The sequence below is a fragment of the Heptranchias perlo genome, chromosome 10, assembly GCF_035084215.1.
Source record: "Heptranchias perlo isolate sHepPer1 chromosome 10, sHepPer1.hap1, whole genome shotgun sequence".
NCBI lineage: Eukaryota > Metazoa > Chordata > Chondrichthyes > Hexanchiformes > Hexanchidae > Heptranchias > Heptranchias perlo.
In genome coordinates, this window is record NC_090334.1 from 70,914,310 (window position 1) to 70,940,374 (window position 26,065).

The following is a 26,065-nucleotide window of genomic DNA, read 5'->3' on the forward strand; positions in this document are numbered from 1 at the left end:
GAGCAGCCCAAGATTTTGTTCATTTCTTGAAACATTTATTAGTCATAAAAATATTGGAGATGGGATAAAAAGGCTGTTTGACTGATGGTCAAGCATCATCCAATTGGGTAATTAAGAGACTGTTTGCTTTCCAATTGGAGTGGGAAGGCCTTGTGCCACAAGGATGGTTGTGTCGGGTGATCAATGGTTAGAGCGTGGGGGCGGAGCAGTTAGAGGCCGGAGGTCGTGTGATGAAATCTCCAGGAATACGTCCAACCACAGTTGGCAACCCAAGGTTAAAGGACAGGGGATAACTGGATCATAGCGCACAGATGCAGTTCGATTCCCATTTTAAAGTCGTATATTATGTCCTTACTATTTTTATAATACTATGATTTGATATAAAGTAAATAACAGAACTGATGGCAACTTTAGGAAGCAGAGAAGTAGAGTTTGTTGCAGTGTTGGACTTTCTTTGCACTAAGGCTGAGAAGCTGGGAGATGCACTACAGCACAGTTACTGGCAGAAGGGTGTAATTATAGCAGGGAAAGTTTAATTAGACAGTTTTCATTACAAATGTTGACGTAGGAATTTATAATGGGAAGAAGTTAACATAAAAATGTGATGAAACCATGACAAAAGGAAGTAAGGCTTTGTGGACTAATGCAAGCATGCAGCTGTAAGATTTTTAATATAGATTAATGGGGGTTAGGAGAATCTGGACCTGCTGAAAATGTTGATCTTCAATCTGGTGCACTAGTATCTGCCAGTAGTGTAATGTGCCAGTAGCTGCATCCAGCTGAAAGAAAAGACTTGCAGTTATACAACACTTCATCATGTCTCAAAGACCTTCACATTCGCAACCCTTCAGATAATGAAGCAGTCCGTGCCCGTGTGCAGCAAGACCTGGACAACATCCAGGCCTCGGGCTGATAAGTTGCAAGTAACATTCGCGCCAGACAAAGTGCCAGGCAATGACCATCTCCAACACGAGAGAGTCTAACCACCTCCCCTTGACAATCAACAGCATTGCCATCGCCGAATCCCCCACCATCAACATCATGGGGGTCACCATTGACCAGAAACTTAACTGGACCAGCCACATAAATACTGTGACTACAAGAGCAGGTCAGAGGCTGGGTATTCTGCAGCGAGTGTCTCACCTCCTGACTCCCCAAAGCCTTTCCACCATCTACAAGGCACAAGTCAGGAGTGTGATGGAATACTCTCCACTTGCCTGGATGAGTGCAGCTCCAACAACACTCAAGAAGCTCGACACCATCGAGGACAAAGCAGCCCGCTTGATTGGCACCCCATTCACCACCTTAAACATTCACTCCCCACCCCACCACTGTTGCACCGTGGCTGCAGTTTATACCATCTACAAGATGCACTGCAGCAACTCGCCAAGGCTTCTTGGACAGCACCTCCCAAACCCGCGACCTCTACCACCTAGAAGGACAAGGGCAGCAGGCACATGGGAACAACACCACCTGCACATTCCCCTCCAAGTCACACGCCATCCCGACTTGGAATTATATCGCTGTTCCTTCAGAGTCGCTGGGTCAAAATCCTGGAACTCCCTACCTAATCACACTGTGGGAGAACCTTCATCACCCGGACTGCAGCGGTTCAAGAAGGCGGCTCACTACCACCTTCTCAAGGGCAATTAGGGATGGGCAATAAATGCTGGCCTTGCCATTGACGGCCACATTCCACGACAAATAAAAAAATTATAATTAACCTGATGACAGTTTTGCACAGGAAGGTCCACAACAACAATGGGATGAATGACCAGTTAATCTGTGCTGTTGGTTGAGGCAAAGATATTGCCAGAACTCCAGGAGTTCTGCTATTTCGACAAAAGTGTCATGAGCGCTTTAAAGTCCATTTGAACCACTGGAACGGGTGGACTTGGCCTCTGTTTAATATTTCATCCAAAGGACAGTTCTTGCGACAGTGAAGAGCACTCTCTACACCTCTGATATGTCAGCTTCGATTGTGTGGTCAAGTCCTGTAGTGGGACTTAAATCCTCAACCTTCTGATTCCGAGATACAACCATCTGAGACAGTTAAATACTGCTAGACCTAACCATGTTCAGTGTTGAATATAGTCAAGTTCTGGACAACCAGGTCTTTCCCAAAATTTTGGACCTAGATGAGATCCATTCAAAACAACAACTGACAGTTTTATAGTCTCTACTTGCGTGAAGACATCTACAAGTGCTTTACATTAAGGAGGGGAAAAAACTGGATGGTAATCAGGAGGAAAAAGGGAAAATGAAGAGATTTAGGCTGGGTGGGGTCAGAGCTGAAGACATGATAGGTTTTTGAAAGTGGGGAGGGAGATAGTAAGATGTTAGCAGATTTTTCCCGTTACTGTCTCAACAAAAGGGTTGTTAGTCCTTCAACAATAAATCCCGCATGATACAGGACCAAGTGGTTATTAAACAACAAGCTTTAATATATTGACTTAACAGTGTTATGATAATACAACTGTCTTCAGCATTACGTTAAATGGCAAGCAAAAAATACAACCTGATTATCCCACGGATCCAAAATGATCAGACTTGTCCTCCCTAAGCTGCCTTTGGCTATGGTCTTCCGAATGTCCTCTCGAGAGCTTTTAACCTTTGGGAGGGAGCGTGCTCTATCTTTATACTCTTTGGCTGCTATGTTCTGCGTGTACACATCTCTTGCCTTATCTGCTGGTTATAAATTACCGTCAGGCTGGTGCCACATTAGCAACCCAAAAGAGCTGTTCTACTCTGCGTAACTAATCACCTATAGCTGCATCTCTTGTTACAAGCTGAGGAATGTGCAGCCCCCTTCCTTATCTGTGTTTATGACCTCGAATGTCTTGTTTCGCTCCATTACGCTCACTGTCTCAACATTTTCTCAATGCTATCAGTTCTGAGACATGTTGGTTCCTTGGTTACCACATTTCTTGTTTTGTTGTAGACCATCTTCTGCCGTTATAGCATGTCTCCATAATTCTTACTTGTGTAAGCAATCTCTGACTGTTGCCTATTATGGAATGTCAGCCTCCTACTCCCTGCTGTTCAGTATGTAAGTTGTCCTTATTCTCACAGAGGTGCTAAACTGCGCCTTCCTCAACATTGCCCTCTTGCTAAATGTTTGGGCGCTATGGGAGACGGGAATCTTGACCATGCTTGTTTTTAAACCATATTCTTACATCTCCATCTTTTTGAACCTGAGTGAAACCTCTCTGGTTCAATTTTCACTTTATCCCTCAATTTTCTTCCTTGTCTTCCCTGAGATCATCTTGAGTTTACCTTTTATTGACATTATATTCATGTAAACACACATAAGATATACATATTGCTTCTAAGTTACATTTGGTTAATATTACACATCATGATATAGAAAAAGAAAATCATAATACACTGTACAGAAAACTGCAGTGTATTATATCAATAAATCATGGACTTAAAATATTCTCCAGTTCTCCTTTTACTAGTATCCATCTTGTGGATATTTTTGCTAAGTATTATTTCTCCCTAGCCCAATTTCATTGTTAACTGAAAGGAACCTAACCCTGAATTTTGAAAATCCAAATTGCTATGTCACTCTACTTTAATTTCAGTCCCCCTGATAGGTACCAGTGTTTCCTGTTTTTTTCATTAATTAGTCAGTTTCTCTATGGACCATGTGTCAGTGTCTTGTTTAATAGGTTTTCTCACTCTCCTGAGCCACATTAACCATTTTATGTCGTGCTGTTGTCAAGTAACTGAACATGTCTGAGACCCGTTCTTCACTGCATCCTCATCACGCATTTCCACATACTAGTTGCTTCACACGCAATGTATTGCAGGTAATAACTTTCTGCTTGCTAGTTTCTTTTTCTTCATGGTATTGGCAAATTCCATCATTTCAAAATTATTCCAATTCCAGAGCAGTATTGTTTGACAAGTCCTGTCAGTCCAAGTACAATTTTATTTCTCCCCACCCCCCCCACCCCAAAATACTTTCTTCCTTGATATACTGCATTGGGCAGGAACCATTTAGGAATATAGGAACAGGTGTAGGCCATTCAGCCCCTCGTGCCTGCTCCGCCATTTGATAAGATCATGGCTGATCTGTGATCTAACTCCATATACCTGCCTTTGGCCCATATCCCTTAATACCTTTGGTTGCCAAAAAGCTATCTATCTCAGATTTAAATTTAGCAATTGAGCTAGTATCAATTGCCGTTTGCGGAAGAGAGTTCCAAATTTCTCCCACCCTTTGTGTGCAGAAATGTTTTCTAATCTCGCTCCTGAAAGGTCTGGCTCTAATTTTTAGACTCTGCCCCCTACTCCGAAAATCCCCAACCAGCGGAAATAGTTTCTCTCTATCCACCCTATCTGTTCCCCTTAATATCTTATAAACTTCGATCAGATCACCCCTTAACCTTCGAAACTCTAGGGAATACAACCCCAATTTGTGTAATCTCTCCTCGTAACTTAACCCTTGAAGTCCGGGTATCATTCTAGTAAACCTACGCTGCACTCCCTCCAAGGCCAATATGTCCTTCCGAAGGTGCGGTGCCCAGAACTGCTCACAGTACTCCAGGTGCGGTCTAACCAGGGTTTTGTATGGCTGCAGCATAACTTCTGCCCCCTTGTACTCCAGTCCTCTGGATACAAAGGCCAGCATTCCATTTGCCTTCTTGATTATTTTCTGCACCTGTTCATGACACTTCAATGATCTATGTACCTGAACCCCTAAGTCCTTTGGACACCCACTGTTTTTAACTTTTTACCATTTAGAAAGTACCCTGTTCTATCCTTTTTTGATCCAAAGTGGATGACCTCACATTTGTCTTCATTGAATTCCATTTGCCACAGTTTTGCCCATTCATCTAATCTATCAATATCGCTTTGTAATTTTATGTTTTCATCTACACTGCTTACAATGCCACCAATCTTTGTGTCATTGGCAAACTTAGATATGAGACTTTCTATGCCTTCATCTAAGTCGTTAATAAATATTGTGAATAATTGAGGCCCCAAGACAGATCCCTGCGGGACTCCACTAGTCACATCCTGCCAATGTGAGTACCTACCCATTATCCCTACTCTCTGTCGCCTTTCGCTCAGCCAACTTCCTAAACAAGTCCGTACTTTTCCCTCGATTCCATGGGCTTCTATCTTAGCTAACAGTCTCTTATGTGGGACCTTATCAAATGCCTTCTGGAAGTCCATATAAATAACATCCATTGACATTCCCCTGTCCACTGCTTTAGTCACTTCTTCAAAGAATTCAATCAGGTTTGTCAGGCACAACCTACCTTTCACAAATCCATGCTGGCTCTCTCTGATTAACTGAAAATTCTGGAGGTGTTCACTCACCCTATCCTTAATTATAGACTCCAGCAATTTCCCCACAACAGATGTTAGGCTAACTGGTCTATAATTCCCCAGTTTCCCTCTCTCTCCTTTCTTAAAAAGCAGAGTGACATGCAATTTTCCAATCTAGAGGGACAGTTCCTGAATCGAGAGAACTTTGAAAGATTATAGTTTGGGCATCCGCAATCTGCTCACCTACTTCCTTTAAAATCCTGGGATGGAAACCATCTGGTCCTGGGGATTTGTCACTCTTTAGTGCTATTATTTTCTTCATTACTGTTGTTTTACTTATGTTAATTTTATCGAATCCCTGTCCCCGATTCAATATTAGTTTTCTTGGGATTCTATCCTCTTTTTCTACTGTAAATACTGACGCAAAGTAATTGTTCAACATGTCCGCCATTTCCCCATTGTCAGTGACAATATCCCCACTTTCAGTTTTTAAGGGGCCAACACTGCTCCTGACCACCCTCTTTTTCCTAATATAACTAAAAGTTCTTCGTATTGGTTTTGATATCCCTTGAGTTTCTTTTCATACTCTCTTTTTGTCGATCTTACTATCTGTTTTGTGACCCTTTGCTGATCTTTGTATCTTTCCCATTTGCCAGGATCTGTGCCATTTTTTGCCTTTTTGTATGCCCTTTCCTTATGTCTTATACTGCCCCTTACCTCTTTAGTTGTCCATGGCTGTTTTTTTTGGCAAGTAGAGTTCTTGCCCCTCAGGGTTATAAACCAATTCTGTATCTCATTAAAAGTTTCTTTAAACATTTCCCACTGATCATCAGTCGTTTTACCCATTAACAGATTTGCCCAATTTACTGCGGACAGTCTCTGTCTTGTTGACCGGAGGTCACCGGTTACGGTTATTGGCTTCGTACAAAGAGAAGAGTCAATTCTCTCTTAACTCTCAATTCGCTTTATTCACGTCGTTAGATCATATACATATAGCTTATACGTCTGGTTAGATATAGACATGCAGTTTGCACCAGGTTATACAGTTTTATACCCAAACTAGGATCTAAACGCACACCCACTAGGTTTCTCTGACACTCCGAGTGGTCACAGAATATAAAGGCTAATACCCGAAAAGGAGAGCTGACGCTGGCCAAGCATTCCGTTCTCTCTCTCTTTCGACGTCGTCTCTGTGTCCCTGACGTAGGTTCTTCCACTTCCGCGATGGTTGGTCTCTGGAGTCTTCGCTCTGGCTCCACGCCCCAGATTCTTCATTCTTATTCTGAATCTTATCTCTTCAAGCTGTGCTGTCTCTCTCTCCCTTTGGTTTAGGCTTGCTCGCCTAGTCTGTGTCTTCTCCTCATTGGCTCTGTCCCAAGGACTTAGGTAGCATTACCTCATTACTCCTTTTCTAAATAAGGACTTGTGTCTTATCACATCTCCTTTGTCTTTCACAAAACTTAGCTAATTCAAACCGGTTCCAGCCAGCTCAGGCCAGCGACTGAACTCAGGTTACTTCAGTTCAAAAGTTGCTTTTGCCTGTGTGTCAGCAGTTCGGAATCACAGTAGTTTCTGCAACCCCTGGCCAACAGTCTCATCCCATTGAAGTCGGCCTTACCCAAGTCTAGAATCTTAGCAGATGATTCACTTTTTTCCCTTTCAAACACTACATTGAACTCAATCATGTTATGATCACTATTGGATAGATGTTCACGCACAGTTAAGCCGTTAACTAAATCTGGTTCATTACTCATTACTAAATCTAGTATGGCTTGCCCCCTTGTTGCCTCTAGGACATACTGCTGTAGAAAACTATCCTGGACACACTCAAGAAATTCACTACCTTTCTGACAGTTGCTAGTCTGCTTTTCCCAATCTATGTGAAGGTTAAAGTCTCCCATTAAGACCACTATGCCTTTGCTACACGCTTGTCTAATCTCTGCATTTATACAATCTAGCACTTCAGAGCTGCTGCCAGGGCTCCTATGTACAACTCCTTTCCTATTTCTCAATTCAACCCATAAGGTCTCTGTTGGCTGCTTACCTCTCGTTATATCCCCCTTTATCATTGAAGTGATTTCATCTCTAATCATTAAGGCTACTCCTCCCCCTCTTCCATTTTCCCTATCTCTCTTGTAGACCTTATAACCCGGTATATTTAGTTCCCAGTGCTGACCATCCTGCAGCCATGTCTCCATAATAGCTATCATGTCATACCCTCCAATTTGAATTTGAACCTGTGGTTCATTTAATTTATTCCTTATACTCCGTGCATTTGTATATAGAACTCTTAGTTGGGCCACACACCCTAGCCTGACCTTCAGCTTTGATGCTGGGTTAATCACCTTATGCCTTCTAGTTTTTACTTTATCTGTAGTGCCTAAAGTACACTTTCTTTCCACTGCTCTACGCTTTTCCCTTTCACTTGTTCTTGAACAACTGTTTGTACTATTTGTATTGTAAATTTCCCCTGGGTCTTGCCCTCTCTTGCTGCTCTCAACTTTACTCCCTTCTGACTCCCTGCTCAGGTTCCCATCCCCCTGCCACTCTAGTTTAAACCTTCCCCAACAGCACCAGCAAACACCCCCGCGAGGACATTGGTCCCGGTCCTGCTCGGGTGTAACCCGTCCCACTTGCACAGGTCCCACCTTCCCCAGAACCGGTCCCAATGTCCCAGGAATCTAAATCCCTCCCTCCTACACCATCCCTGCAGCCACGCATTCATTCGGTCTATTCTCCTGTTCCTATACTCACTAGCATGTGGCACCGGTCGTAATCCTGAGATCACTACCTTTTGAAGTCCTGCTTTTTAATTTATCTCCTAACTCCTTAAATTCACCTTGCAGGACCTCATCCCTATTTTTACCTATGTCGTTGGTACCAATATGGACCACGACTACTGGCTGTTCACCCTCCCCCTCCAGAATGCCCTGCAGCCGCTCCGCGACATCCTTGACCCTAGCACCAGGGAGGCAACATACCATCCTGGAGTCACGTTTGCGACCGCAGAAACGCCTATCTGTTCCCCTTACAATTGAATCCCCTATCACTATAGTCCTGCCACTCTTCTTCCTCCCCTCCTGTATAGCAGAGCCACCCGTGGTGCCACGAACTTGGCTCTTGCTGCTTTCCCCTTTCTATATTCGGCCTGGTTCTCACTTGTGTTATCAACCTGACATCTGTCATATGCCCCTTTTTCTGCTTCATCTTACTCTCTATCTCTTGTGTCATCCAGAGAACTCTGGCCTTAGCTGCCCTACCTTTCTCCCGCGTGGGAATGTACCCAGACTGTACCTGAACCATCTCCTCTTCAAAGGCCGCCCACTGTTCAATTACAGTTCTGCCTGCCAATCTTCAACTCCAATTTACCTGGGCCAGATCAGCCCTCATCCCACTGAAATTGGCCCTCCTCTAATTGAGTATTTTTACTTTAGAGTGGTCCATGTCCTTTTCCTTATGATACTATGATCACTGTTCCCTAAATGTTCCCCCACTGACACTTGCTCCACTTGGCCTGCCTCATTCCCCAGAACCAAATCCAGCTATGCCTCGTTGGGCTGGAAATATGCTGATCAAGAAAGTTCTCACTTCAAAAATTCCTCCGCCTCTTTGCCCCTTGTATTATTATTATCCCAATCTAATATAGGATAGTTGAAGTTCCCCTGTATGGATTTTGCACCTCTTTGTATTTTCCCTGCAAATTTGCTCCTCTATATCCTTCCCACTTGTTGATGGCCTGTAGACCACCCCCAGTAGTGTAATGGCACCTCTATTGTTTCTTAACTCTAATCAAATAGATAGTGTCCTTGACCCCTCCAGGACATCCTCTCTCTCCAGCACAGCAATATTCTCCTTAATCAATACTGCCACCCTTTCTTTCCTTCCCTATCTTTCCTGAACACCTTGTATCCAGGAATATTTAGTACCATAAGGTGCATTTTAAAAGAAACGCAATTCTTAAAAAGAAATCAACTGCCAAGTCATATTTGGGATAAAGGATGGATGGGACTAATTGCAGGAAGATCTTTTAAGATTTGCCATGGGTGCAAATGACATCTTAATTCATAACATTTTTCTTTGTTTGGAAGTGATTTGTGCACTCTTGATTGGTTTCAATATTTTTGGTGGAATTTTAATTTCACTTGAATGTGCTGATTTCTTCTCTTGTTCTGCCTTCCTGCCATTAATAGTTGACAAGAGTATGTACAACAAGGAGGAATGTTAATGCAAGATTTATTACAGAAAAAAATTCTTCCTATTTTGCTGTGCAGTTGTTCTACAAGAATGGGCAACCATTTCCTGCACATCGCCCAGTGGGATTACGGATTCACATCTCACATATGGAGCTTGGGTTGGATGTTCCCATCACGCAGGAAGGGCTTCAGGCGCAGAACAAGAATGTGGTGAAGGTGGGCTTCACAGTGCGGAAGGCGGGAAGGTACGAAATCACTGTCAAACTCGGAGGATTGAACGTTGCCTACAGCCCGTACTACAAAACATTTCAACCTGGTAGGTGTAAGTGTGTGTATGTTTCCATTAGGGGTGAGATTATCTATCTATTTGTTTTTTCACTCTATTGGTCTGTCCCCACCAGGCGACATTGATAACCAAGCACCTTGCATCCAGGTCTCTATAAGTGGCGCTGTAGGTAATTGGCCACTAATGGTACCTAAAAGCAATCAACATGACTTGTCCTTCAATTTTCTCCCCAGTTTTTCTTTCTTTCTGAGGGCTGGTGGGGTGTGTGACGAGTACCTGGCCTCTGCTTGGTCCCTCCCCAAAGTGGTGAGCATGAGATCAAGAGTTCAGTATGCATGGAACCATGGTCACAAGCCCACTCATATTGGCCCTTTTTTCTCTGATTCTCTCTTCCTGTCATTGTTCATTGTGCATTTGGATGTTCCAAGTGCAGCCTAGATTTGTTTTATCTTGTTGGCAGTACCATAGACTTCGCTGCAGCAATGCTCATATCTTTTGTTTATCATGTATAATTAACCCTGGTAACTGCTCTTCTGTCCCATCTGCATGGGTGAAGTTCAGTTAGTTATTGTTAAACATACGTGAAGACTTACATCCTGAATCCTCTGAAACTCACAAGTACGATTTCAGAGGATTCAGGATGTAAGTCTTCACGTATGTTTAACAATAACTAACTGAACTTCACCCATGCAGATGGGACAGAAGAGCAGTTACCAGGGTTAATTATACATGATAAACAAAAGATATGAGCATTGCTGCAGCGAAGTCTACGGTACTGCCAACAAGATAAAACAAATCTAGGCTGCACTTGGAACATCCAAATGCACAATGAACAATGACAGGAAGAGAGAATCAGAGAAAAAAGGGCCAATATGAGTGGGCTTGTGACCATGGTTCCATGCATACTGAACTCTTGATCTCATGCTCACCACTTTGGGGAGGGACCAAGCAGAGGCCAGGTACTCGTCCACATCGTTCACCTGAGGAAGGAGGTAGCCTCCGAAAGCTTGTGAATTTAAAATAAAATTGCTGGACTATAACTTGGTGTTGTAAAATTGTTTACAATTGTCAACCCCAGTCCATCACCGGCATCTCCACATTATGCAATGAATGCAGAGCAGCAATTAACAAAGCCAATGGAATGTTGAACTGCATCGCCAAAACACTAGAATACGAGTCAGAGGAGGTATTGATTGCACAGTACTCTCGTCAGATTGCACCTCGAGTTCTGGTTAGTAAGAATCAAGAGACGTTCAAGCACTGCAGAGAAGAGCCATTAGGCTGATTTCTAATGTTAGGGTTCTGGGTTGTGAGAAAGGCTGAAGAAACTTGGGCTATTTGGCCGAGAAAGAAGTTGTCTGAGAGCTGATCTTATAGAGGCTTATAAGATTGTTAAGGAAATGGAAAAAGATTTCCCGAAATATTAATTTAAACTAAATTGCAAGAGTGGGACCCAAGTTTAAACTTGTAAAAGCTAAGTTTACAAGTTCTTCATATGGAATAGACTTCCAGGAAGACTATTATTCTGAGGCAAAAGCCCCAGAATAATTTAAGAAACTATTGGATGCTACAACAGGGGGACTTTAGGGCCTATCTCGAAGGGTGAATTAAGATGGCTTGAATAGCATTCCTCATCCATAATTATCTTCTGATCTTGCCATACTCTGAAGATCATAAGGAAACTGAAATGTCACTCTGGTGCCAATGGGGATGGGGTGGGGGGGGGGAGTTCAAGTTGGGTGTTAAGGTATACCATTGCAGCAATGTAAAGAGATCTTTATTTTGCATCTAGCCCATGCTATATTTTACCTAGGAGTTGCTTTGATGCTGACACTAGCACCAAAAAGTTGAAAAAGTGTTCATTTTCTCACCTCGATAGTCAAAAAAAAAGTGACCTGTTACTGTGTTTGACACTGAAACTGGGGAAAAAAAACAGCTGAAATTTATTTTCCCTCCATTTATAGGAATAGTATTTCCAGCAAAAACAAAAATTCTCTACCACTTCTCCACTCTGGTGCTGACCAGTGGACAGCAGCACACGTTGCAGATCGCCCCACGCGACGAATACGATAACCCGACAAATAATGCACTGGCCATTATTGACCAGGATAATTACAAAGTGCAGATCAAAGAGGTGAGTGACAAGCTGGCTGTTAGTGAATCTCCAGCCTGGGGAACAACTTTGGAGATCCTGCATTAAAATTAAGACTGATTTCTGTTCTTTTCAATGCCTGCTGTTACTAAAACCCTGCATTGACCTTGAAGCTTCGGAGTAATTCCTGGGTGTTACACTGGTGCTATGAAAAGAATCTGAGCATTTCTCTATATTCTATTTCAAGCTCTAGTCATAACAGAGTGAAAAGCTTTACCATGTTTCCTACTACCTTGCTGTTTCCTAGTGTCCTTGATGTAGGCATTCCAGGCGTTTTGCTTTTTGAGAGCAAGTCATTTTTCCATAGTTGCTATTCTCCCTGCTGCCCTCCTGACCTCCTCACCAGAATCTAACGTATGTGAATGGGTTATTTACCATGAAGTTTTTAACATTGCCAACTTCAACTCTCCTCCCTCCCATTCATCAGTCCACAAAGTACCCTCAATGACAGCTTTGCTTTTATTTGGGTGTCCTAGGGAAGAGTGGAAATATGGATAAATTGAAACAGGATAGCAAAGTAAATTGAAGCAGGGAATGTTGGAATGATTCATTGAATAGAATTGGAAACCAAATGAAGCCAAATGAAATGTCATTCGGAAGCATCTGCAGACTAATTAGCACACCCCACTGGAAGGTCACTGACTTTTAAAAATCCTATTTCGGAAACAACATAACACTATTGCTTCAACTAGCAGAGCTGCCAACTTTCAGAAATTGAGCTCGGCAAAATATTGGATGAGTTGGACTAACCAGCGCCACCTACCCTTGCACTACACTAAGAAATAATGCTTCTGTTATGAGGTGATTTCCTCATTGAAAATGCTGAATTTTAAACATTTAAAAATTTACAAATTGCTGCGATGAGGGGTGGCAGGGTAGTGTATTGGACTACAGTTGTGTTGCTCAAAGTTGGTAGGACACAGGTTCAAACTAATTGTTGTAGAGGAGCTGCATGGAGACGAGGCCCTTCCCTACAATGAGAGTAAATTAAAGCAAGATTAGTCCCTGGGCTGCTCTTGCATTCTTTCTAGGCGCTGATTCAAAGTGCCACAAGCAGAGGCCTGAGAGGAAATTGTCTTGGCCACAGATGGTGCAAGGCTCAAGGCGAGTAGAGAAAGGGAAGAAAAATGGAGGCGTTTTACCCTCAAATAGAAATATGTTTAAATGTAAGGATTTATGTTCCTTAGTGGCTATTTATTTTTTTCAGGGGGGGGGGAATGGAGTTTAAAACTATGAATTTATTTGTAAGTTATTTTCTCCCTTTCTCACCCACTTAAGTTTTTTCCATACTGTGCACTGTTCTTGATAGAGGGGAGGGGACCAGGTAGGTACTACATACCCAGGCTTTCACCGATGCTGCTCTGTATTGAAGGCTAGGAGGTGTGCAACATTAGCATGGAAGGGCTCTCCTTCCAGATTTCTTCCGACTCCCTGTGCGAAGTGCCTGGGCTCCACTCTGCACTGCCCCATAGCAAAGCAGCTGAAATCAATATCTCAGCAAATGGAGGATATGGGTGTAAATTCGTATCCAGTCCTTTACACTATGTACACTGCGTGGCTTGTAGGTTTGTGAATTTTAGAATACTTAAGCTGAGATTGTGGAAACAGCCTGTAAACAGTGCAACTCACCGTTAGTCTACAGCTGATTAATCTATCCCTCACTTGTATTTTAGCTTGGTGCCCCTGAAAATGAAACGTCAGATGTTTTGTTTAACAAAACCATTTCTTCGAATAAGACAATGTGCCTGGTGCTTCTGAACTTGACGTTGTGGAGAAGGGGTTGTTTTCGGGCATCTGTTACCTACTGGGATCAATTGATTGGTAACGGGGAGTTCGACATCATCATTCTTAGTGGTGAGTAGGATTTGAAGCCTAAATTATATAATTCTTGTGATCCAGCTTGCCCCTTTTAGTTCCACATCAGGCCAGCCTGTCAGAATGGCATTTCAGGACCAGGTCGTGACCTGGGGCACTGACACTAATAATGAAAATGTAAAGAATCTTACAACACCAGGTTATAGTCCAACAATTTTATTTGAAAATCACAAGCTTTCGGAGGCTGACGAAGGAGAAAGCCTCCGAAAGCTTGTGATTTTCAAATAAAATTGTTGGACTATAACCTGGTGTTGTAAGATTCTTTACATTTGTCAACCCCAGTCCATCATCGGCATCTCTACATCATGACTAATAATGCAGCCTGACGAAAGGTCATCACCCTGAAACGTTAACTCTGTTTCTTTCTCCACAGATGCTGCCTGACTTGCTGAGCATTTCCAGCATTTTCTGTTTGTATTTCAGATTTCCAGCATCTGCAGTATTTTGCTTTTGAATGCAGTCTGCTTGTTGTTTTCCAATAAGAGAAGGCAAGGGAATACTGTTAGGACTTGGGGCTTTAATTTTTTTTTTAAAGTCTTCCTGTGGGAAACTGCCTTGTGGAAATGTGGCAACTACCTACAACTGCAGGATTGAACTAGAGCTCACAGTCTGGGGAATCACATGTGTAGACTTGCATTCCATCATTCCTTGTGGCAGCTTTCCTGAAAAAAGACCCTTGAGAAAGACATTGCTTGGGATTTTAGCCCTTGACAAAAAGTGAGTGATTAACACTGACCTAAAGCATCCTGCCCTCCCAATTGAAGGGGTTTCTGTGTGGAGAAAATTACGTGTATTAACTATTTGCACTTTTTTAACAACAGAAAATGAAAAGAATACGGTCGAAAAGAACGTATCAACTCCGGGAATCAGTGTTTATTTTGAGGCGTACTTGTACAGCACAACAAATTATGCTCACTCTCAGTGGCAATTATCACCAATCACACTTGCCACCATGGGTCGACCCCTGTCAGCCACCACAGATGAGGAAGATGATGAGAAAGATGTGGATCAGGAAAATCAGACAGCCGAGAAAGTGAAGAAACCCAAAAAGGTCTATTGTTACATATCACCAAAGGTAAGAAAGTAGTGTGAGTGTGTGAGATATGTCCTGCATTTTACTATTGCAATTAAAACATCAGGCCTCTAGATCGCCTTCAATATAATCAATTTCATGGTTCCTACTGTAAAAGGGAATGCTCATAAAAAAAATACCTTTGCATTATTACACTTATCGTTGTACGGCTCCCAAAGATAGCACGTAAGCAAACAATGTTACTATAAGGTGGTGTTTTCCACTTAGGGTGGTGTTTTCCACTTAGGGTGCTGTGATAGAGGTTAATGCTCATAATTGCTCAGGTAGAGAGGTCTGGATTTCAGTCAGTGGGGAAAAGTGATACGTGGAGGCCAGTTGCTTCCTTCCTCGTAGTAAGGGAGGAGAATATTGGAGGATGAATTGTGCTGTTCATGATGAGCGGCTCAACAGTGATATTGCCAGGTGCTTTGGAGCAAGTTCCTGGGGAGAACCGACTGACCTCTGTACCCTGTAGCAATTTAGTCAGGCGGAGCACAGTCTTTCACTCTCAAGTTTCCATTCAAATAGTTGGATATTTGATGCTGGATATAAGATTGGACATTCACATTTAAACTGTTTGATCAAGTGGCTTGATTTTCTTATGTCTACTTCCAGTTCAAGCTGTAATAGGGTAGAGTGGTATCAATTCGCTGATGTGTGGCAAGAATGACTAAGCAGAAGAGAAGTAACAAGGGACTCTGGCAGCAGAAACCAGGAGAGGAAGACTGAGAGAAAAGCTTGGTTCATAGACGTATAGTTCTAGGGTAAACACATGGTGAGCACGGATGTGAAAATATCATCTGATGTGAATGTTCCTACTTCACATAAGGACCTGCACCATTGCAACAGTTTGTTTTTCCCCAGCTAATAGTTCTTGGCTCCTCATATCATACCTCTCACCACCAAAAGTGTGAGACAGAATCTTCAGTCTCTCTGCAGGATTAGGTTAGTCAGACATTAGAGTATCAAATATCCTTTTAGTTAATCCAAACGGTCTGGGGTTTTGTGTTTATTTTTCAGGTTTCCCAGGAATTTTAAGGTGATAATGCGTTTTCATAATGGCTGATAAATTACCAGAAATTCCTTTGCTAGGCTGTCCTTTTCAGGATAAACATACAAAAGAGAGAAACTCACTGCTCTTTAATCAATTCTTTGCTCCCAGTTTGTCATGTAAAGATCAAATAAAGCAGGCAAATAGCGAAAGCAGAAATTTTATACTCGGCACATAACATGTGCGCTGCTGAGCTCTGTGCACCCTGCCTCGTTCACCATGAGGCACAAACCCATACAATGCACTCCCTGCACAAAAAACAAACTGAATTTCCCCCCTAGTTGAGTTAGCATGTTTGAACCAACATCTGCAAAAGTCTCTAAATATTTTGCAAAACGCTGGCATTCTCTATGGTTTAATAAAATGCTTGTCACATAAACACTGTATGAGCAATTCAATTCACTAATAAGAAATAATATTTATATTCATGAAATAATAAGAATGCAATTAAGAAAGAAGAGGAGAAATAAAAGTACAAAAATGAGACAAGGGGAAAAAGGTAGAAAATGAGATTGATAGAATCATAGAAGTTTACAACATGGAAACAGGCCCTTCGGCCCAACATGTCCATGTCGCCCAGTTTATACCACTAAGCTAGTCCCAATTGCCTGCACTTGGCCCATATCCCTCTATACCCATCTTACCCATGTAACTGTCCAAATGCTTTTTAAAAGACAAAATTGTACCCGCCTCTACTACTGCCTCTGGCAGCTCGTTCCAGACACTCACCACCCTTTGAGTGAAAAAATTGCCCCTCTGGACCCTTTTGTATCTCTCCCCTCTCACCTTAAATCTATGCCCCCTCGTTATAGACTCCCCTACCTTTGGGAAAAGATTTTGACTATCTACCTTATCTATGCCCCTCATTATTTTATAGACTTCTATAAGATCACCCCGAAACCTCCTACTCTCCAGGGAAAAAAGTCTGTCTATCCAACCTCTCCCTATAAGTCAAACCATCAAGTCCCGGTTGCATCCTAGTAAATCTTTTCTGCACTCTTTCTAGTTTAATAATATCCTTTCTATAATAGGGTGACCAGAACTGTACACAGTATTCCAAGTGTGGCCTTACTAATGTCTTGTACAACTTCAACAAGACATCCCAATTCCTGTATTCAATGTTCTGACCAATGAAACCAAGCATGCTGAATGCCTTCTTCACCACCCTATCCACCTGTGACTCCACTTTCAAGGAGCTATGAACCTGTACTCCCAGATCTCTCTGTTCTATAACTCTCCCCAACGCCCTACCATTAACGGAGTAGGTCCTGGCCCGATTCGATCTACCAAAATGCATCACCTCACATTTATCTAAATTAAACTCCATCTGCCATTCATCGGCCCACTGGCCCAATTGATCAAGATCCCGTTGCAATCCTAGATAACCTTCTTCACTGTCCACAATGCCACCAATCTTGGTGTCCTCTGCAAACTTACTAACCATGCCTCCTAAATTCTCATCCAAATCATTAATATAAATAACAAATAACAGCGGACCCAGCACCGATCCCTGAGGCACACCGCTGGTCACAGGCCTCCAGTTTGAAAAACAACCTTCTACAACCACCCTCTGCCTACTGTCATCAATCCAATTTTGTATCCAATTGGCTACCTCACCTTGGATTCCGTGAGATTTAACCTTATGTAACAACCTACCATGCGGTACCTTGTCAAAGGCTTTGCTGAAGTCCATGTAGACCACGTCTACTGCACAGCCCTCATCTATCTTCTTGGTTACCCCTTCAAAAAACTCAATCAAATTCGTGAGACATGATTTTCCACTCAAAACCATGCTGACTGTTCCTAATCAGTCCCTTCCTCTCCAAATGCCTGTAGATCCTGTCTCTCAGAATACCCTCTAACAACTTACCCACTACAGATGTCAGGCTCACCGGTCTGTAGTTCCCAGGCTTTTCTCTGCCGCCCTTCTTAAACAAAGGCACAACATTTGCTACCCTCCAATCTTCAGGCACCTCACCCGTAGCTGTCGATGATTCAAATATCTCTGCTAGGGGACCCGCAATTTCCTCCCTAACCTCCCATAACGTCCTGGGATACATTTCATCAGGTCCCGGAGATTTATCTACCTTGATGCGCGTTAAGACTTCCAGCACCTCCCTCTCTGTAATATGTACACTCCTCAAGACATCACTATTTATTTCCCCAAGTTCCCTAACATCCATGCCTTTCTCAACCGTAAATACCGATGTGAAATATTCATTCAGGATCTCACCCATCTCTTGTGGTTCCGCACATAGATGACCTTGTTGATCCTTAAGAGGCCCTTCTCTCTCCCTAGTTACTCTTTTGCCCTTTATGTATTTGTAGAAGCTCTTTGGATTCACCTTTGCCTTATCTGCCAAAGCAATCTCATGTCCCCTTTTTGCCCTCCTGATTTCTCTCTTAACTCTACTCCGACAATCTCTATACTCTTCAAGGGATCCACTTGATCCCAGCTGCCTATGCATGTCATATGCCTCCTTCTTCTTTTTGACTAGGGCCACAATCTCCCGAGTCATCCAAGGTTCCCTACTTCTACCAGCCTTGCCCTTCACTTTATAAGGAATGTGCTTACCCTGAACCCTGGTTAACACACTTTTGAAAGCCTCCCACTTACCAGCCGTCCCTTTGCCTGCCAACAGACTCTCCCAATCAACTTCTGAAAGTTCCTGTCTAATACCATCAAAATTGGCCTTTCCCCAATTTAGAATTTTAACTTTTGGGCCAGACCTATCATTCTCCATAGCTATCTTAAAACTAATGGAATTATGATCACTGGTCCCAAAGTGATCCCTCACTAACACTTCTGTCACCTGCCCTTCCTTATTTCCCAAGAGGTCAAGTTTTGCCCCCTGTCTAGTCGGGCCATCCACATACTGAATGAGAAATTCCTCCTGAATACACTCAACAAATTTCTCTCCATCCAAGCCCTTGATGCTATGGCTGTCCCAGTCAATGTTGGGAAAGTTAAATAGAAGGGAGGCAAAGAAGGAGAATAGAAAAATAAAAGATGTGGAGACTAAAAAAGTAAATAGAAAAAGAGGGCAAGAGAAGAGGAAAAGGTCAAAGCAAAATGAAGTTAGAATTAGAAAAACAAGAAATAAAAGATATAGAAAAATGAGTAAGATGAAAAGGAGATATATGGAGAGGACCAGCTAAAGAGCAAAGATCGAAAATGCGGGGAGGAAAAGGTGTGAATACAGTGATGAGGAGTTACATAAAATTTAAAAATGAAAGATAAGGGAAAAGGTACGTATAAGATGAGAGAGATGCAGAGTTAAATAGTGAAATTAAAAAATGAGAGATGAGGCAAGGAAAAGGTAAGTGAGAAATACTCAGCAGAAAAGGGTATGAGAAGGTGGGGGGAAAAAGTAACCAGTACAAAGATAAGCAGAATTAAGATGAGAAAATAGATAAAATAGTAAAATTGAAACAGTAAAAGTAGTTCAGGATTGTAAAAGGTAAGGAGAAAATGAGAGCAATGAGAAGTTGTTAAATGGGGGAAATGGAAAAATGGCAAATGAGCAGAGGAAAAAATGAAGGTACAATTAAGAAAAGTAATAAACAAAAAATACAGAAAAATGAGTGAGATGAAAAGGAGAGATTACACAGAGAGGACAAGCTGAAAAGCAAAGATTGGAATTGTGAGAAAAAGGTGTAAATACAAAATGAAAGATGAGTTAACAAACAACATTTAAAAATAAAGATGAGGAGGGAAAAGGTAAGTACTAAATGAGAGAGACCTGGAATTATGTAGGGAAATAAAAAATTGAGATGTGGAGAGGAAAAGGTAAGTAAGAGATAATAAGAATGCAATGCACATACGGGACTCCTTTCTTACCCAGTATGTGAGAAGCCCAACAAGAGAGGAATCACTGCTGGATCTAGTAATGGGAAATGAAGCAGAGCAGAGCAGAGAAGAGAAGTAAGCATAGGAGAACATCTAGGCAATAGCGAACATAACATAATAAGGTTTAAAATAATGATTGAGAAGGACATAAGTAAGGTAAAGACCAAAGTAATAGATTGGATAAAAAACTAACTTTGAAAGGATTGGAGAATGGAACTCGTGAAGATATACTGGAAAACAATTTGACAGACAAAGAGATAGAACAGCAGTGAGAAATATTTAAAACAATAATCAGTGGAGTTCAGGAGAAATATAATCCTCTTAAAAAGAAACAAAAACAATCTAGCCATGGATGAATAAAGAGATAAGGGTAAAATTGAAACTAAAGAAAAAGGCATATACTAAATACATCGACAATAAATGACAATTATCAAGGAATATAAAAAGAAATCATAAAATATTCTACAGACACATAAAAAACAAAAGAAAATCAGGATAGGGATAGGGCCACTAAGGGATGCAAAAGATAACTCACAGGTAATGACAAGGAGATGGCAGAAATATTGAACAGTTACTTTGCTTTAGTATTTACCAGGGAGACTAACAAGGTGGGCATGATATTAGAAGAGATCAAAAAAGATATAAAGGCATTTAAGATAGAAAGAAGGGAGATAATTGATGAACTAATCAAACTTAGACAGGATAAAACCCCATCTGTGGATGGATTGCATTGATGTATATTAAAAGAAGTTAGGGAAGAGATAGCAAAGGCATTATTAGATCCATTACACACACACACACACACACACACACACACACACACACATATATTAGGAAAGGGAATAGTGCCAGAGGACTGGCGGACAGTTAATGTTATTCCTATATTTAAAAAGGGAGATAGAACAAGTCCAGGGAACTATAGACCAGTTAGCTTAATGTTGGTGATAGGAAAGATAATGAAATCTTTACTCATAGATGTAATAGAAAAACATCTAGAAACTGAAAATATAATAGAATAGTCAGCACGGATTTCAAAAAGGAAGGTCATGCTTGACCAACCTTATTGAATTCTTTGAAAAAGTAACAAAAAGGGTGGACAAGAGTGATGTAGGAGATGTAATATATTTGGATTTTCAAAAGACTTTCGATAAGGTACCGCATAGTAGATTGATGACTAAAGTCAGTGCATGTGGAGTCAAGGGACAGGTGCTGAATGGAGAACAAGCTGGCTACAAAACAGAAAACAGAGAGTAGGGGTTAAGGGTAGCTACTCATATTGGCAAAAGGTAGAAGTGGTGTTCCACAGGGATCAGTGCTAGGACCACTGTTGTTCACAATTTATGTTAACTATTTGGACTTGGGATTTGGAAGTACAATATCAAAATTTGTGGGTGACACCAAATTGGGGGATATAGTTAGTACAAAGGAAGAATGTGACAAAGTACAAGAAGACGTTAATAAACTTACAGAATGGGCATGTAATTGGCAAATGAGTTTCAATATTGATACGTGTGAGGTGGTGCATTTTGGTAGGAAGAATTAGGAGGTCATAGAAAATAGGAGCAAGAGTAGGCCATTCAGCCCTTCAGGCATGCTCCGCCATTCAAAATGATCATGGCTGATCGTCTAACTCAGTACCCTGTTCCTGCTTTTTCCCCATATCCCTTGATCCCTTCAGCATTAAGAAATATATCTATCTCCTTCTTGAATACATCTAATGACTTGGCCTCCACTGCCTTTTGTGGTAGAGAATTCCACAGGTTCACCACCCTCTGAGTGAAGAAATTTCTCCTCATCTCTGTTCTAAATGGCATACCCCGTATCCTGAGACTGTGACCCCTGGTTCTGGAGTCCCCAGCCATCAGGAACATCCTCCCTGCATCTAGTCTGTCTAGTCCTGTTAGAATTTTATGTGTTTCGATGATCACCTCATTCTTCTAAAGTCTAGTGAATATAGGCCTAGTCGACCCAATCTCTCCTCATACGTCAGTCCTGCCATCCCAGGAATCAGTCTGGTAAACCTTCGTTGCACTCCTTCCATGGCAAGGACGCCCTTCCTCTGATAAGGAGACCAAAACTGCACACAATACTCCAGATGTGGTCTCACCAAGGCCCTGTATAACTGCAGTAAGACATCCCTGCTCTTGTACTCAAATCCACTTGCAATGAGGGCCAACATACCATTTGCCTTCTTAACTGTTTGCTGCACCTGAATGCTCGCTTTCAGCGACTGGTGTACAAGGACACCCAGGTCTCGTTGCACCTCCCCTTTTCCTAATCTATCACCATTCAGATAATAATCTGCCTTTCTGTTTTTACAACCAAAGTGGATAACTTCACATTTATCCACGTTATACTGCATCTGTCATGTTCTTGCCCACTCACCCAACTTGTCTAAATCACATTGGAGCGTCTTTGCACCCTCCTCACAGCTCACATCCCACCTGGCTTTGTGTCGTCTGCAAACTTGGAAATGTTACATTTAGTTCCCTCATCCAAATCATTGATATATATTGTGAATAGCTGGGGCGCAAGCACTGATCCCTGCGGTACCCCACTAGTCACTGCCTGCCAATCGGAAAAAGATCCCATTTATTCCTACTGTCTGTTTTTTGTCTGTCAACCAATTCTCAATCCATGCCAGTATATTCCCCCCCAATCCTATGTGCTTTAATTTTGCACACTAACCTCTTGTGTGGGACCTTATCAAAAGCCTTCTGAAAATCCAAATACACCACATCCACTGGTTCTCCCCTATCTATTCTATTAGTTACATCCTCAAAAAAACTCCAGTAGATTTGTAAAGCATGATTTCCCTTTCATAAACCCATGCTGACTTTGTCTAATCCCGTTAATGCCCTCCATGTGTTCTGTTATTGCATCTTTTATAATAGACTCTAGCATTTTCCCCACTACTGATGTTAGGCTAACTGGTCTGTAATTCCCTGTTTTCTCTCCCTCCTTTTTTAATTAGTGGGGTTACATTTGCCACCCTCCAATCTGTAGGAACTGTTCCAGAGTCTATAGAATTTTGGAAGATGATCACCAATGCATCCACTATTTCCAGGGCCACTTCTTCTAGTACTCTGGGATGTAGATTATCAGGCCCTGGGGATTTGTCAGCCTTTAGCCCCATTAATTTCCCTAGCACTTTTTTTAACTAATACTGGTTTCCTTCAGTTCCTTCCTCTCACTAGACCCTTGGTTCCCTAACATTTCTGGGAGGTTATTTATGTCCTCCTTTGTGAAGACAGAACCAAAGTATGTGTTTAATTGTTCTGCCATTTCTTTGTTCCCCATTATAATTTCCCCTATTTCTGATTGTAAGGGACCTACATTTGTCTTCACTAATCTTTTTCTCTTGACATATTTATAGAAGATTTTACAGTCAGTTTTTATGTTCCCTGCTAGTTTACTCTCATACTCTATTTTTCCCCCTCTTAATCAATCTCTTTGTCCTACTTTGCTGAATTCTGAACTGCTCCCAATCCTCAGGCTTGCCGCTTTTTCTGGCAATTTTATACGCCTCCTCTTTGGATCTAACACGATCCCTAATTTCTTTTGTAAGCCACAGTTGAGCCACCTTTCCTGTTTTATTTTTGCGCCAGATAGGAATGAATAATTGTTGTAACTCCTGCACACATTCTTTAAATATTAGCCATTGCCTATCCTCCGTCATCCCTTTTAGTAAAGTTCCCCAATCTATCATAGCCAACTCGCAACTCATACTTACGTAATTTCCTTTATTTAGATTCAGGACCCTAGTTTCGGATTCAACTACTTCACTCTCCATCTTAATGAGGAATTCTATCATGTTATGGTCGCTCTTCCCTAAGGGACCCCGCACAACAAGGTTGTTAATTAATCCTTTCTCATTGCACAATACCCAGTCTAGGATCGCCTGTTCTCTTGTTGGTTCCTCAACGTATTGGTCTAGAAAACCATCACGGACACAATCCAGGAATTCCTCCCCACAGTATTATTGCTAATTTGGTTTGACCAATGTATATGTAGATTAAAGTCACCCGTGATTATAGTTGTACCCTTCTTGCATGCGTCTCTAATTTCCTGTTTAATGCCCTCCCCTGCATCTCCACTACTGTTTGGGGGCCTATAGACAACCCCCACCAATGTTTTCTGCCCCTTTCTGTTTTAGCTCAATCCTTACAGATTCCACATGGTGATTTTCCGAGCCAATATCCTTCCTCACTATTGCATTGATTTCCTCCTTTACTAACAACGCTACCCCACTTCCTTTCCCTTTCCTTTCTAAATATTGAATACCCCTGGATGTTCAGTTCACATCCTTGGTCACCCTGCAGCCATGCCTCTGTAATCGCAACTATATCATAACCGTTAATATCTATCTGCGCTGTTAATTCAGCTAGCTTATTGCGAATTCTCCGCGCATTAAGACACAATGCCTTTAGACTTGTCTTTTTAAGATTGCTAGTCATCTTAGTTTTATTTTGCACCACGGCCCTATTTGTTTTTCGCCCTTGTTTTCTCTGCCTTCCACTATTGCTTCTTCCCTTTCTGTCTTTTGTTTCTATCCTTGTTTCCCCCTCCTCTGTCTCCCTGCTCAGGTTCCCATCCCCCTGCCACTCTCGTTTAAACCTTCCCCAACAGCAATAGCAAACACCCCCGCGAAGACATCGGTCCTGGTTCTGCTCGGGTGTAACCTGTCCCGCTTGTACAGGTCCCACCTTCCCCAGAACCGGTCCCAATGTCCCAGGAATCTAAATCCCTCCCTCCTACACCATCCCTGCAGCCACGCATTCATCTGGTCTATTCTCCTGTTCCTATACTCACTAGCACGTGGTACTGGTAGTAATCCTGAGATCACTACCTTTGAGGTCCTGCTTTTTAATTTATCTCCGAACTCCTTAAATTCACCTTGCAGGACCTCATCCCTTTTTTTACCTATGTCGTTGGCACCGATATGGACCACGACTACTGGCTGTTCACCACTCCTTATCCCCCCCCCCCCCCCCTCGAGAATGCCCTGCAGCCGCTCCATGACATCCTTGACCCTAGCACCAGGGAGGCAACACACCATCCTGGAGTCACGTTTGCGGCCGCAGAAACGCCCATCTGTTCCCCTTACAGTTGAATCCCCTATCACTATAGCCCTGGCACTCTTATTCCTCCCCTCCTGTGCAGCAGAGCCACCTGTGGTGCCCCTGATAAGTCATCTCCCCCAACAGTATCCAAAGTGGTATATCTGTTTCAGAGGGAGATGGCCCCAGGGGACTCCTGCTCTACCTGCCTAGTCCTTTTACTTTGCCTGGCGGTCACCCATTTCCTTTCTGCCTGCGTAATCATTACCTGTGGTGTGACCACCTCACTGAACGTGCTATCCACGATAATCTCAGCATCACAGTGAATCCACCCAAAGCTCCAGCTCCGAAATACGGTTAGCCAGTAGCTGCAGCTGGACACACTTCCTGCACACATGGTTGCCAGGGACACGGTAGTGTCCATGACTTACCACATTGTGCAGGAGGAGCATATCACAGGTGCGAGCTGTGCAGTCATGACTTGCCTTAGACTTGCACTGCGTTCACCTCTCAGGACTCCCGCCCCCGCCCTTTCATGTGATATACTGCTTGGACAATAAGAGTCTAAATGCGGTAGAGGAGCAAAGGGATCTAGAGGCACAGAAACACAAATCACTAAATGTACTGACACAGGTTAATAATACCATTTAAAAAAAACAAACCAAGCAGTGGGGTTCATTTCTAGAGCGATAGAATTATCCCTTAACCTGGCATGTAACCTTGGTTAGACCACACTTGGAGTACTCTACACAGTTTTGGTCTCCATATTATAAAAAGGATATAGAGACATTGGAGAATGTGAATCTTTTTTGCACTAAGATGATACCAGAACTGAGAGCATATCCTTATCAGGAAAAGCTGAACAGGCTAGGGCTCTTTTCTCTACAAAAGAGAAGGCTGATGGATGACCTGGTAGTTTTTTTTTTAATTCATTCGTGGGATGTGGGCGTCGCTGGCAAGGCCAGCATTTATTGCCCATCCCTAATTACCCTTGAGAAGGTGGTAGTGAGCCGCCTTCTTGAACCGCCTCAGTCAATGTGGTGAAGATTCTTCCACAGTGCTGTTAGGTAGTGAGTTCCAGGATTTTGACCCAGCAACGATGAAGGAACAACGATATATTTCCACGTCAGAATGGTGGGTGACTTGGAGGGAAACGTGCAGTTGGATCTGTTCCCATGCGCCTGCTGCCCTTGTCCTTCCAGGTGGTAGAGGTCGCGGTTTTGGGAGGTGCAGTCGAAGAAGC

At 42.4% G+C, this 26,065-nt stretch overlaps 1 protein-coding gene across 1 annotated transcript in view; it reads left to right on the forward strand.

Moving 5' to 3' along the window:
• Positions 1–26,065, forward strand: part of arel1 (apoptosis resistant E3 ubiquitin protein ligase 1) — a 104,707-nt gene that overhangs the window by 28,163 nt on the left and 50,479 nt on the right. The window contains exons 7-10 of the mRNA XM_067991996.1: positions 9,555–9,792; positions 11,727–11,896; positions 13,588–13,768; positions 14,611–14,864. Of these exons, the coding sequence (XP_067848097.1) occupies positions 9,555–9,792; positions 11,727–11,896; positions 13,588–13,768; positions 14,611–14,864 (843 nt within the window). The remainder of the gene's footprint in view (positions 1–9,554; positions 9,793–11,726; positions 11,897–13,587; positions 13,769–14,610; positions 14,865–26,065) is intronic.